This window comes from Pangasianodon hypophthalmus, chromosome 17 (assembly GCF_027358585.1).
Source record: "Pangasianodon hypophthalmus isolate fPanHyp1 chromosome 17, fPanHyp1.pri, whole genome shotgun sequence".
Taxonomy (NCBI): Eukaryota; Metazoa; Chordata; class Actinopteri; order Siluriformes; family Pangasiidae; genus Pangasianodon; species Pangasianodon hypophthalmus.
Genome location: NC_069726.1, coordinates 9,994,233 through 10,007,599, shown reverse-complemented (window position 1 = coordinate 10,007,599; position 13,367 = coordinate 9,994,233). Strand labels below are relative to the sequence as shown.

The 13,367-nt window shown below is 41.2% G+C and overlaps 1 protein-coding gene across 11 annotated transcripts in view; it reads left to right on the top strand.

Annotated features, from left to right (window-relative positions):
- The window catches only part of nbeaa (neurobeachin a), a 157,352-nt gene that overhangs the window by 106,690 nt on the left and 37,295 nt on the right, over positions 1 to 13,367 (top strand). For all 11 annotated transcript variants that reach the window (XM_026941772.3, XM_026941764.3, XM_026941767.3 and 8 more), the window contains exons 14-23: positions 1,958 to 2,037; positions 3,620 to 3,682; positions 4,173 to 4,270; positions 4,655 to 4,747; positions 5,367 to 5,475; positions 6,492 to 6,573; positions 8,474 to 8,597; positions 9,076 to 9,268; positions 10,461 to 11,405; positions 11,946 to 12,163. In XM_026941772.3, the coding sequence (XP_026797573.3) occupies positions 1,958 to 2,037; positions 3,620 to 3,682; positions 4,173 to 4,270; positions 4,655 to 4,747; positions 5,367 to 5,475; positions 6,492 to 6,573; positions 8,474 to 8,597; positions 9,076 to 9,268; positions 10,461 to 11,405; positions 11,946 to 12,163 (2,005 nt within the window). The remainder of the gene's footprint in view (positions 1 to 1,957; positions 2,038 to 3,619; positions 3,683 to 4,172; positions 4,271 to 4,654; positions 4,748 to 5,366; positions 5,476 to 6,491; positions 6,574 to 8,473; positions 8,598 to 9,075; positions 9,269 to 10,460; positions 11,406 to 11,945; positions 12,164 to 13,367) is intronic.

Here is a 13,367-nt window from a genome sequence, read left to right as displayed (position 1 = left end):
GTTTTTCCATTTCTTTCCTTATCTAATCCTCTCTGACACTCACAGACTTTTTTTTTTTTTGTACCCTCCTTCTCCCTGTGATCCCACATTTGCAAATCTCAAGAGAAACACACTGCATATATTGCTGCTGAACTTCACAGCCTATATATATGTCTGTAGATACACACTGATATATAACCACCTGCCTAATATTGTGTTGAGTCCCTTTATGCCACCAAAACCCATCAAGGCATGGACTCCACAAGACCTCTGAAGGTGTGCTGTGGTATCTGGCACCAAGACGGTAGCAGCAGATCCTTTAAGTCCTGTAAGTTGCGAGGTGGGGCCTCCATGGATCGGACTTGTTTTTAAAGCACGTCCCACAGATGCTCGATCGGATCGAGATTTGGGGAATTTGGAGGCGAAGTCAACGCTTTGAACTCTTTGTCTTGTTCATCAAACCATTGCTGAACAATTTTTTGCAGCATGGCAGGACGCGTTATCTTGCTGAAAGAGGCCACTGCCATTAGGGAATACCGTTGCCATGAAGGGGTGTACCTGGTCTGCAACAATGTTTAGGTAGGTGGTACGTATCAAAGTAACATCCACATGAATGCCCAGAGCATCACACTGCCTCTGCCGGCTTACCTTCTTCCCATAGTGCATCCTGGTACCATCACTTCCCCAGGTAAGTGATGCACACACACCCGGCCGTCGACATGATGTAAAACAAACTATGACTCATCAGACAAGGCCACCTTCTTCCATTGCTCCATGGTCCAGTTCTGATGCTCACGTGCCCATTGTAGGCACTTTCAGTGGTGGACAGGGTCAGCATGGACACTCTGACCGGTCTGCAGCTACGCAGCCCCATATGCACCAAGCTACAATGAACTGTGTGTGTTCTTACACCTTTCTATCATAGTCAGCATTAGCTTTTCAGCAATTTGTGCTACAGTAGCTCTTCTGAGGGATCGGACCAGATGGGCTCGCCTTCGCTCCTCGTTCGCATTAAAGAACCTTGAGCGTCCATGACCCTGTCACTAGTTCAACTGTTATTTTTCCTTGGACCACTTTTGGTAGGTGCTAACCACTGCATCCCGGGAACACCCCACAAGACCTGCCATTTTGGAGATACTCTGACCCAGTCATCTAGCCATCACAATTTGGCCCTTGTCAAAGTCGCCCAGATCCTTACACTTGCCCATTTTTCCTGCTTCCAACACATCAACTTCGAGAACTGACTGTTCACTTACTGCCTCATTTACCTCACCTCTTGACAGGTGCCACTGTAACGAGACAATGAATGTTATTCATTATTTGTTACTCACCTGTCAGTGGTTTTAATGTTATGGCTGGTGTGTGTGTGTGTGTGTCCATTTCTCATCTGCACATTTAATCATCTGCACAATGACTGTATTTTGTGCATTGGTATTGTTGTTATTATTTGATAAGCTTGTTTATATCCTTTTATGAAGGAAACCATAGCATCTGATTTTTCAGAGCCAGCAAAACACAGGCACCACAGAGAGCCCGGACTCTGCGGGTGTGCGAGGAAAATCAATGCAACACTTCTGAGGCTCCATATTTAGTGAATTTATTAATGTGCTGAGACTCAGGCGTGTGTACTCATCCCATCTTGAGCTTAGTTTAAGACCAGAAGAGCATAGACGGCTTAAGACAATCACACAGACACTTAAACTCAGGTCTTGTGGGACATTCTATACAGTGCATCTTAAAATGTTGTCTTCATTTACAAAGTACAGTAAAAGCACTGGACTGCACTGCTGTTAGCTCTGATTCTGCATTTTATCTGTGTGTGTGTGTGTGTGTGTGTGTGTGTGTTTGGGCCAGGTGCTTGCACAATGTCAGTACTGTCTGATTTGTTTAAAATGACTGCATTTTGTAACCGTGTGTGTGTGTGTGTGTGTGTGTGTGTGTGTGTGTGTGTGTGTGTGTGTGTGTGTGTGTTTTGCAGATGGTCCAAGGCCCACACAAAAGGAGATCATCTCTCTGCGTGCCTTCATGCTCCTCTTTCTCAAGCAGCTCATTCTCAAGGTGAGCACCTCTTAAACTGCTCCAGTTCATTAGATCATGTTGTAAGGATAAATAAATCAGGGTGTCAGTGGGTTCCTAAGTAAGAAATTAGTGTTTTATTCTCTTTATACCACAGCAGTTTACCACACATTACATTTTGGTGGAGGCATTAGGTTTTCAGGTTGTCCATGCTTGCATCCATCCAAGATTCTGGTTAGTACGATATCTCAAGAACAAGTGGATGAGTGTGTGTAGGATTTATGTAGAATTATTATTGTAACCAGCAGATGAACTGGTTAGATTTTGGAATTGATCCTGACAGGGTTATATATATGTATGTATGTATGTATATATATATATATATATATGCATATATATATACACAAAATCACCAGGATATTATTGGATAATATTATTTTTTCTCTATCCAAGTATGCATGGTGAGTGAAACGCAAAAAGTTGTTTAGAGGTGGGCAAAAAAAAATGTCCTCTTTTTTTTTCGTTGAACTGTACACAATATTTCAGGTTGTTTCTGAAAGCACTCAGCCAGACTAAAGCTCTGATTCTTTTCATCACGTCTTTTAATCTGTTCTATGGATGTTTATAATAGTGCTGTCATATGATGTCATTTTAATCAGCATGCGATTGTGTGTCTACCCTAAGTGTGTGTCAGAGGGTCAGTGTGCTACACGGAGGTGACCTCACTCTGTGTGTGTGTGTGTGTGTGTGTGTGTGTGTGTGTGTGTGGTGGCGGCGTTGGCAGCATCTCATCTCATTATTCACTGAATGTGAATTCATGTGAATGCTGCAGTCAAAAATAAACTGCTCATTTTCATAAACAAGCAGAGGCAAAACAAAGATGTTGGAAGCTTTTATTGTGCTGAAGCTGTTTATCCTCATTCCTCTTGGAGATGTGATGTGTTGTTGTGAGGCAGCCGAGTGGAAATTTATTTCTTCATTGGTTTTTATGTCCCTTAAAACCGTAAAAGCACTCAGTACTCGTGTGGCCAGGCATACAGAGAGAATTGCATTATGGATCATTGCTCAGAAGGGATGTGTGTGTGTGTGTGTGAGTGTGTGTGCGTGTCTGTGTGTCTGTGTGCGTGCGTTTGCGCATACCGTCTCAGAGACAGACAGATAGAAATGTCACATGGACACAGTGTTCTAGCTTCAGGGCTGTTGTTTTGAAGAGCGTGAGACTGTTGCTAAGCAGCACGCTTTATTCGTTTAGCCACAGCCACTTTTGTTTCAGCCATTTTTCGTCGTTTTTTCTCGTTCTCTCGCTTTACATTCAGATATTACACACATTTGTGACCTGCACAAGTGGCTGCCCTTTAACTCTTATTCTTTTGCTAATCACATTAGTAATGGCATGTGCACATGAGTCAGCACGTATCTGAAAGCGTGCAAGTAATGCTAAGTGCATATTACTATTTAAACGCACACATACACATACACGCACACACACACACACACACACACACACACACACAATGATTAACAATTCAGTACCCTGCATCACTTGACATTTGGCCTCAATGGTAATGTGCTGTCCAAAAAAAGTCTGTTAAATGTCATGATGTGCATCATGTCGTGTCTGCAGGACCGAGGTGTGAAAGAGGACGAATTACAGAGCATCCTGAACTACCTGTTAACCATGCATGAGGTACTGAACTCCCAGCATTCCCTCTGTATTACAGTTCACACCTACCTGCTTTCTGTTCACACTCCTGAATAAAACCCTGAGCTCAGTCGTCACTGCTTCAGGAGCTACAGAGGGTTCAGTACATTAGTCCGTGTTTGTTTTACAGTGTGTGTGTGTGATGTGATATTAGCTGTTCTAAACTACACTCATTACACTATTACTGAATCCAGTCCTTGTAATACTTCCACTCAGGTTATGTTATCATATTAATATATTCTCAGAGCTCTCAGTTTGCAACTCTTCTTAGTCTCTTCTTCTTTTACTTTTACTTTTTCCCTCCTTTGTTTGTTTCTTTGTATTTGCACTTACTTCTGCTCACCTTTTTTTCTTTTAGTGTCTATAATGTGTATGCCTTTCTGTCTGAAATCATTTTATATTCTTTCTTTCTTTCTCTCTTCTTTCCTTAATTACTTACTTACTTGCTTACTTATTTACTTCCTTCCCTCTGTAGGATGAGAATATCCATGATGTTCTGCAGCTCTTGGTGGCTCTCATGTCTGAGCATCCAGCCTCCATGATCCCTGCGTTTGACCAGAGGAACGGGATACGGTGAGCACTGATGCACACACTGAGTGTCACTCGCCCTGCACACTTACATAACTGAAGAAGATTTGACCAGACACGCACACACACACGCACACGCACACACACACACACACACACACGCACGCATGCACACTACTGCCACCGCCGCCATGGTGGTGGCGGCGGTGGCAGTAGTGTGCATGCGTGCGTGTGTGTGTGTGTGTGTGTGTGTGTGTGTGTGTCTCTGTCAAAACACTCAGCCGCTTCACTGAGCAGAGTTCAACACACAATCATGTCGTCTGGCCATGCTTTTTTTTTTTTTTTTTAATATAAAGCTAATGACTGTTCCTTCAGGTCAAGGCCTTCCTCATGAATCATATAGAGTGTTGTGTTTTTTTTCCTCCCCAGGGTCATCTATAAACTCTTGGCCTCGAAGAGCGAGAGCATTCGTGTACAAGCACTCAAAGTCCTCGGCTACTTTCTCAAGCACCTCGGACACAAGTGAGTGGCTTCACAAGTACTTGTTTTGGGCCAAGATATAGGTGCTGAAGTTTCAGATTTATATGAGTGTAATGTCTCCGTTGTAATAACTAAGTTAGTATTATACACATTGTGGTGTATGTCGCAGTTTTTGGGAAACAGGCTAAGAAAGCAATAAAGACAGAAAGCTCCAGAAGGCAGCAGCTGACAGGGAGACTTGCACTCAGCCAGTTCAGGCAAAGTAATCATTCTGACAGAGCACATATCCGTTAAAGCCATGCTACATGCTGAAGAAATGAATTCTGGGAAAAGCATTGCTCAAGCTCTAAATGTTTTGATTCACCGTGATTGTAGGAGGAAGGATGGTAGGAAATGTTTGCAATGGAACACACTGTGCTCACACCTCAGATCAGAATAAATAGGAATTAGCGATAATCCCATAATCTTGATAATCTGTTGAAGAGCAAACTTGCTGAGGCTGTGCTAGCTAAAGGAAATTTGTTGTTGTTGGCGCCTAATTGGCTGAATAAGCGTGTGAGTGTCTTAGAGTGTCAAAGAGAAGGGTCTCGTGGAATTGATGTCAAAATGACATTTATCTCACTTTCAAAATGTGTGTGTGTGTGTGTGTGTGTGGATGCAGGCGGAAAGTGGAGATCATGCATACACACAGCCTCTTCACACTGCTGGGAGAGAGATTAATGATGCACACCAACACTGTGACAGTAACAACCTACAACACACTTTATGAGGTAGGCCAGAATGCCACTTTACACTGGAGGCAGTGGTACGAGTGTATCAGGTGCTGCAGCATTGCTGACATTTTTAAACACTCTGTACCATTTAAACTTAGTAGCCATTTTATTTTTACACCTACCTGTCCTTAATTGTCCTCTAGCCTTCATCAGCGTCCATTTCTGATCACAAGACCACATCTTCATTAATATCTACTCAGTCATGGCCCCTTTCGTGTACTGGACAGAGTTCACTAGGTATAGCAACAGCTGGGCTACAGTCAGTAATCTACCATGTACATATACTGTACAGTACTGTGCAAAAGTCTTAGGCGCATGCAAAGAAATGCTGTAGAGCAAAGATGCCTTCAAAAAATAATGAAATTAAATGTTTCTACATTTTAAAAAATTACTATTAAGAGCAGTAAACAGTAATAAAAGATACAAAGTCAATATTTGGTATGATGATCCTTCGCTTTTTAAAAAAAATTAGTAGTCTGAGGTACAATTAGTGCAGTTTTATAAGGAAATGAGCTGTAAGTGTTACTGAGCATCTTGCAGAAGCAGCTACAGCTCTTCTGGAGACTTTGACTGTCACACTCGCTTCTTATTTGTAGCAGCAAAACCCAGCAGCCTTCATTATGTTTTTTTTTGTCTGAAAAGTGTCTCTTATGTAATCTGCTGCTTTCTTTACTGACATACAAACATTTTTCTGTAACATTTAATTTTGTGCTGGAAAAAATGTGCTTGGAAATCTAAAATGCTTTCTTACTGAATCAATAAGGTAGAAGTCATAAAATAAAAATCTATAACAAAGTTTGTACTAAAAAAAACAGGGTGCCTAAGACTTTTGCACAGTGCTGTATATTCTACACAGATGGATGTGGTTGATGAAGCTGATAAAATGGCTGAAGAGTGTAGCTACAAGGTACAGGTGTGGGTGTAGATAATAAACTGGTAACTGAGTGTTATATAGAGTAATGCTGAATTGTATTCAATCACTGTGCATCATTAAAACTTTGCTGTTCTTGTAGATTCTGACAGAGCAGGTGTGTACTCAGGTGGTTCATAAACCTCACCCAGAGCCTGACTCCACTGTCAAGATCCAGAACCCCAGTAAGTGTAATGACTAAAGAACAGACACAAAGAAGCCTAGTGCACACACTATTTTTCTTTTTGCCCATATTGTTCTTCTACTACTACCACTACTACCACTACTACAACTACTACTATTAGTACTACTCCCACCACCAACAGACCCCTTTAGTGTGTGTAACTGAAACGAGATGCACATGCGACCTGGTTGTAAAAAGATCTGAGCATCTAGCAACCAGACACTACTTTGTTACCATCTGACTGAAGAATCTATCATAAATTTTATTTAGGAATCAGATTGACATTAGCTAAAATGTTATACGCTTATTGTTATGTATTAGTACTAAAAGACTATGTGTGTCTTTAGCCCTAATCAAATGGTGTAGCTCTAGAACTCTTAGAAAGGCTGGGCATCCTGTCAGTGTCTCAGTGATCCTAAGCAGTAGTCTAGCCTGCACTGGTGGACATAGAAACTCTGAGAAATTTAAAGCAAACAAGTCTCTTGATGCTTACAGCTATGTCGTTTGTGCAACAGAGACATAAGGTTTTACGATTACAACATGGGGGACGTTGTGGCACTGAAAGCCAAGGTGCTGGCGAAAAGGATGCCATAATTTAATCTCATTTGTTTCCTGAACTAAATTAGCTAGATAAAGATGTCTATTATAGGCAACAGCTCAGTAAGAACATGACCCAGTTGTGTAGAAATAGCTAGCTAGTTTTTTGGTGTAGATTTTAGGCAAGATGCATAGGTTTGTTAAAGCAAAATAAATTAGACATTTTGGTGAACTAGTAAGCTAAGCCTGTTACATTCTTAGTTAAAAAGCCAACTTCACTGATATGATACTTTGATACTTAGCTGAAATTAAATGGCTGCTGCAAAGACCAGTTATCCCTGCTTACTGCCTGTAACCACAACCATCTTCTTCTGGTTTAGAAAGATGTCTAATTCGATAGGTGTCGATCTGCTGCAGTAAACACGATTGTGTTTATCAACACTTTTCCAATTCTGACACCCAACAGCACAACATAACATTTTAGAACAAGTCTAGCTTTGTTTTTGCAGTTGACAGCAGAGTGACGTGTCTCCCTCAGAGGTCTATAATAATAATAATAAGAAGAAGAAGATATATTTCATAAGCCTTTCATAAGATACAATTCATTGCATGTGTCTTGACTTTATATAACAGCTCTGTTGATTTCTTGAATCCGATTGGTCAGAAGTTTAGTTGTTTGATTAATTTCAGCAAACAGCAGCTCTGACAGTAATTCAGTTCAAATCACAGGTTTATATTAATGCGCTCGTTCTAATGTTTTATTGTTTCTGTTGTAACAGCTCATTCACGGAGACTTGCACCATTGTAATTGTTTATATATCTTTCTGTGAGGAGACATGTATTTAGCAGTTCTGGAAGGAGTCTCCAGTGTCAGTGCTTTGTAACAATCAGAGGTAAAGCTGTAACTTTACGTTTTCTGACAGTCATAAGGACAGAGGACGTCACAGTTTTTAAGTAACATGACAAAGTGCAATGTTTTTGTTTTATTAACTTCAAGAAAGAGAAAAAAAAGAGGCTGGAGAGGGAACAACTGTTTATAGCTGTTTCGCAGGCATTCGACATCATTATTTGTAACTGTAAATGGATAAAAAGTATGACACGTTGTACTTTAATTTAAAACGATTGTAATTGTTGGCAACAGCTGGGAAATTGCTGTAAGAGAAATAAAACAACAGGGTGTGCTGTTATTGTAAATTAGTTTCAGGGTGATAACAGAATAACACCACCACATGGTAGTAGAAAAATGCTGACCTTTTCTAAAAACATTCAGATCTCCCATCTGAATATCATGTGCATTTACGATAGTGAAAGTTAATAAGCTGTTTAAATTTGATCTCTTCTGAAAATTTTCTCTGCCCTCTCAGTGATTCTGAAGGTGGTGGCGACGCTGCTGAAGAACTCCACGCCCAGCGCTGAGCTGATGGAGGTGCGCCGCCTCTTCCTGTCTGACATGATCAAGCTCTTCAGCAACAGCAGAGAGAACAGACGGTATGTGGTCACACACACACATCAGAGATATGCACGCAGATCTTCACCCTCTCAGTAAGAAAGATGTGTTATTGTGATAACCTTTTTTTTTTTAATTAAATCATCTCCTGTCATAAGTAAGACTCGAAGACTGTTTAAGAGTAATCTTGTTAGCTGAAAAACTTCAGTGCATTTTTTCTCCAGCGTCACATTTCCCCAGGCAGCAGCATTCTGCAGTGAGCATATGGAGCAGGAACACACAGTGTCAGAACTGGCAGAACAAATAAGCATGAGCAGTGCAATTCCTGCAAAACAGATGTTTCAGCCTAATCAAACATTTGATAATGGAAGTGTTCGACTTACTGCTGAATCACTGCTGTTTTCTTAATAAGGCTTGAGCTGTCCATAAAGAAAAAGTTTTTAGCAGGAGTGATAAAAGTGTGTGTGTGTGTGTGTGTGTGTGTGTGTGTGTGTGTGTGTGTGTGATCATGGCTTGTAGGTGTTTGCTGCAGTGTTCAGTGTGGCAGGACTGGATGTTCTCCCTGGGTTACATTAACCCCAAGAACCCCGAGGAACAGAAGATCACTGAGATGGTGTACAACATTTTCCGCATCCTCCTGTACCATGCCATCAAGTACGAATGGGGAGGCTGGCGTGTGTGGGTGGACACTCTCAGCATTGCCCATTCCAAGGTTGGCATACTTTTAGCAGTTCTTATCGTGCCTTTATTTATCTGCTGGCTTGGAAATTTTCTCATTCTGGACCAGAATGTGCTATCTAGTTATTATCAGTAGTTTTCAGTACTGCCAGTTTTTTTTTTTTTTTTCACCATTGTTTATAAGCTTCAGTCCTCTCCGTAGTGCCAGCAGCTTTCACATCAGTTTATCCTGGTAAACCAGCAGTCTGGAAGTATTTGTAGACATGACTGAAATAAATACAGTGTAGTCTATGAGTCTCCATAAACCTCTTCAGCAGTTAAAAGCTGATACGATTTCGTTGAGAGAGATTTCTCAAACAGCCTCACTAAAGTGATTACAGTTGCAGACAAAACAAAACCCACAAAAAATTACTAATTGTTAAAAGAGCACTCCAGTGTTTCTCAATCTAATCTCTATTGACTGCATCTGTAGAGTGTGTGTGTGCGATTACAATGGGAATCCCAACACACTTTGCTGTACTGGCAAAAGAACAGAAAACCCATTTACTCCTTACACAACTGTGTTGAAAATCTAATGGTTGTTGAAGTCCATCAATAAAAGTTTTACATGTTCAAAATCCAAAACTACAACTGTTACACTCTAACAGGGATAGGACAGGCATGAGGGTCTTACCTATTCAATTTGAACACTAGAGTGATGCAGTTATTTACACTTTCCCAAAGGTTTTTTGTTACCTATGCGCAGACTCACACATCTACCCATTTGTCACATTTGTAACATATAACCACAAATTATTTCTCTCAAATATAGCTGAATTATAAAGATTTTGGGTTTTATTTATAAATAAACATTTAATGACTGATCATTAGAAGTGAATTTTGAGAAAATATGGTTTCTGTTATTTACTCAGTACAGAAACACGTGCCAAAATTATTGTCTTTGTAATTGTGAATACAGTATGTAGTAGAGATTAAGCTGAAATAGATGTATTCCGGTATATTTAATTTAAATATATGGATTTCTCATTGGTTTCCCATTTAAACAGTCTTGAATGATAAATATTTTTAAATAATGCAGTAAAACCAGTCAACTTGCTAGGGGCTCAGAGACCTGCACCAGATTGTATACTGTATTAAGTGGAAAAATGTCTGAGCACTTGGTTAAGAACTCACGTCTCATAAAAACAGTAAATCTTAGAGGATAAACTTGTTAAATTTTCCAACAGGTGACATATGAAGCGCATAAGGAGTATCTAGCTAAGATGTACGAGGAATATCAGCGTCAGGAGGAGGAGAACATGAAGAAAGGTAAGAAGGGCTCAGTGAGCACCATCTCGGGTCTGTCAGCACAGCCGGCCTCCGTCAACGGCACCCTGGAGACACGCGAGACAGACGACACGTCTCAGACGCATACACCCGAGAGCGAGGCTGAGTACACCGAGAGCAGCGAGCCACAGAACCTGCTCACCGACACAAAGGAGCAAGTCCATGTCCACGAGCTTCTGGTGGACATCAAGGCTGAGAAAGTGGAGGCCACTGAGGTGAAACTAGATGATCTGGACCTGTCTCCAGAGGCCCTGGGGGGAGGAGGAGGAGGAATGGAAAACGGCCCACTGGTGGAGGTGGACTCACTGCTGGACGCTGCATACTGCGTGCACAAGCTCAATGGAGGGTTGACCCCCAAGGAAGAGGAGGAACCAGTCATGGGGACAGGTACAAGCGAAGACGACGCCAACCTGGCGCCCCTGATAACGCTGGATGACGAGAAGGACATTGCGCCTAGCAACAATGGCTTCCTCTTTCCAAAAAGCGAAGAGAAGTTGCTCCCCTCTCTGGCCACGCCTGAGCCGCTGCCGCTGTCCGGCCCGGAGCAGGTGCCCGCTGCACCCACTGTGCCTACCTCTGTACCGGTGTCAAGTGCCAGCGACGACCTCAGCCTGCTGGCCCACATGACATCGTGCGGCTCTGAACTGGCACCCGATGATGACAGCTTTAAGCTGCAGAGCTCGCTGGCTGACATCAGCACACTAGCAGAGGGCAGTGAGAGTGGCATAGGAGAGGCAGGAACAGTAAAGAGCGGAGACGCCATCAGCACCGTGTCGGACACGGAGAGGTCAGATGACGGCAAGGACAAAGAGATGAAGAAGATCCAAACAACAGCAACCACACAGGTGCCAACATGTCTGGCATACACAATTAGATTTTTGTACCTGCACACTGTGAAAAATTAATGTTAAAAGTCTTGAAAACAGGCAAAAAATATTATATAATTATTTTTATTATAAATATAAGTTCAGTTAATACATTTATATTAGTTAATATATAATATAAAAGAAATAATATTATATACATAAAATATATTTTTTATTATATTATTAAACCTAATTTTATATTAGTTCAAAATGATAGTGTCTGTTGTTGTATTGGTCAATAATTTTATCTTCATCAAATATATGTAAGATAATTCACTTGATAAGGTTGTTCAAATTAGTAAACATGTTTAGAGAAAGGTTATAATTTGTGAACAGATAAATATTTGTTATACTGAATTCAATATGTTTTTGTTTGTTTATGGCACTGAAACACATCATTTCATCCTGTTCTCTACTCCTTCCACTGCAGTTGGACTCATGTGTTTCTTTGACCAGTGTATTGAAATGGAAGAAATAAGTTAATAAGATTGAGTGAATGGGCGAGTGTTTTCCCTGCAGGCCCTGCACGGGCGTTCGGGCAGTCAGATGGAGCGCGACCTGCGGGTGGATCTCGGCTTCAGAGGGATGCCCATGACCGAGGAGCAGCGGCGGCAGTTCAGTCCCGGACCACGCACCACCATGTTCCGTATTCCAGAGTTCAAATGGTCCCCCATGCACCAGCGCTTACTCACCGACCTGCTGTTTGCCCTCGAGACAGATGTGCACGTGTGGAGGAGGTGAGAGCCATCACTCTGTTTCTCATCCATCTTTCCAGTCAACACATCAATCATTTTACAGATTAATGATCATTTCAAGAGTCCACAGGCATTTTTCAAAAGTGCTGTACGTACAGTCAAGGGCAAACGTCTGCATGTCTTATGAGTTTTATAAATAAAATAAGAATACAATTCAAAAGGTAAGTAAAACTGACATTTTGAAAAAAAAATTATGATATAGCCCTTACATCGGGAATAATGGATGTGGTGGGGCGCAACAATTATTTAACGATATTCATTAGTTATGATACTGAAAAAAAACGTTTTTCCTGAATGGGATGGGATGTTTTTCCGTCCTTTTGAAGTGACTCTCTACAGAAATAAAAATTAAATAAATCGTCAATGTCGATGTAAATAAATTGTCAATGTCCTTAGAATTTTTTTTAAATCTAACAACTACTTAATTGAAAGTATTCACCCCCTTACAGTCTAAATTATGACTAGTATTATATTTTTGAGAGCTCACGTTAAATGTGGTAAACCAGTTTAAATTAAAACCCGTGTTAATTTTAAATCCACCTGTGTCCAACTGTATGCTTACAAAATAAATATCTTTGACCTTCTGCTCATGAGGACCAAGGAACTGCCTGTGAATCTTCGAGATGAAGTTGTTAGGAGGACAAAAGCTGGAGAAGGTTATAAAAAGATTATTATATAAAATGCGCTGTGAAATCCATTATCCAAAGTGGAAAAATAGAACTCAGACACTACCAAGATCAGGCCAGGAGTGCTCAGACAATTGCCAGAGAAGTGTCCAAGAGTTCAGATACAACACTGAAGGAGTTACAGAGCTTACTGGTTGAAATAGGAGTGCAGATCTCATCAATATCATCAGCGCTTCACAGATCTGGCTTCTATGGGAGAGTGGCCAGAAGGAAGGCACTTCTGAGAAAAGCCATGTTAGAAGTTGAGCCATTTTGTGTAAAGCCAGAGCATAAGCTTTGGTGCAAATCAAATACAGCCCAACACCCAGGTAAAACCATTCCTATGACCAGGCACGGTGGTGGTAGCATCATGCTCTGGGGCTGCTTTTCAGCACGAGGGACTGGAAAGCTTGTTCCCATCACAGGCAACATGGATGGGGCCAAATATTAGCAAATTGTTGAGGACAGTGTGTTCCAGTCAGCCAAACATCTGTGTTTAGGGTGAAAATATAAGTTCCAAC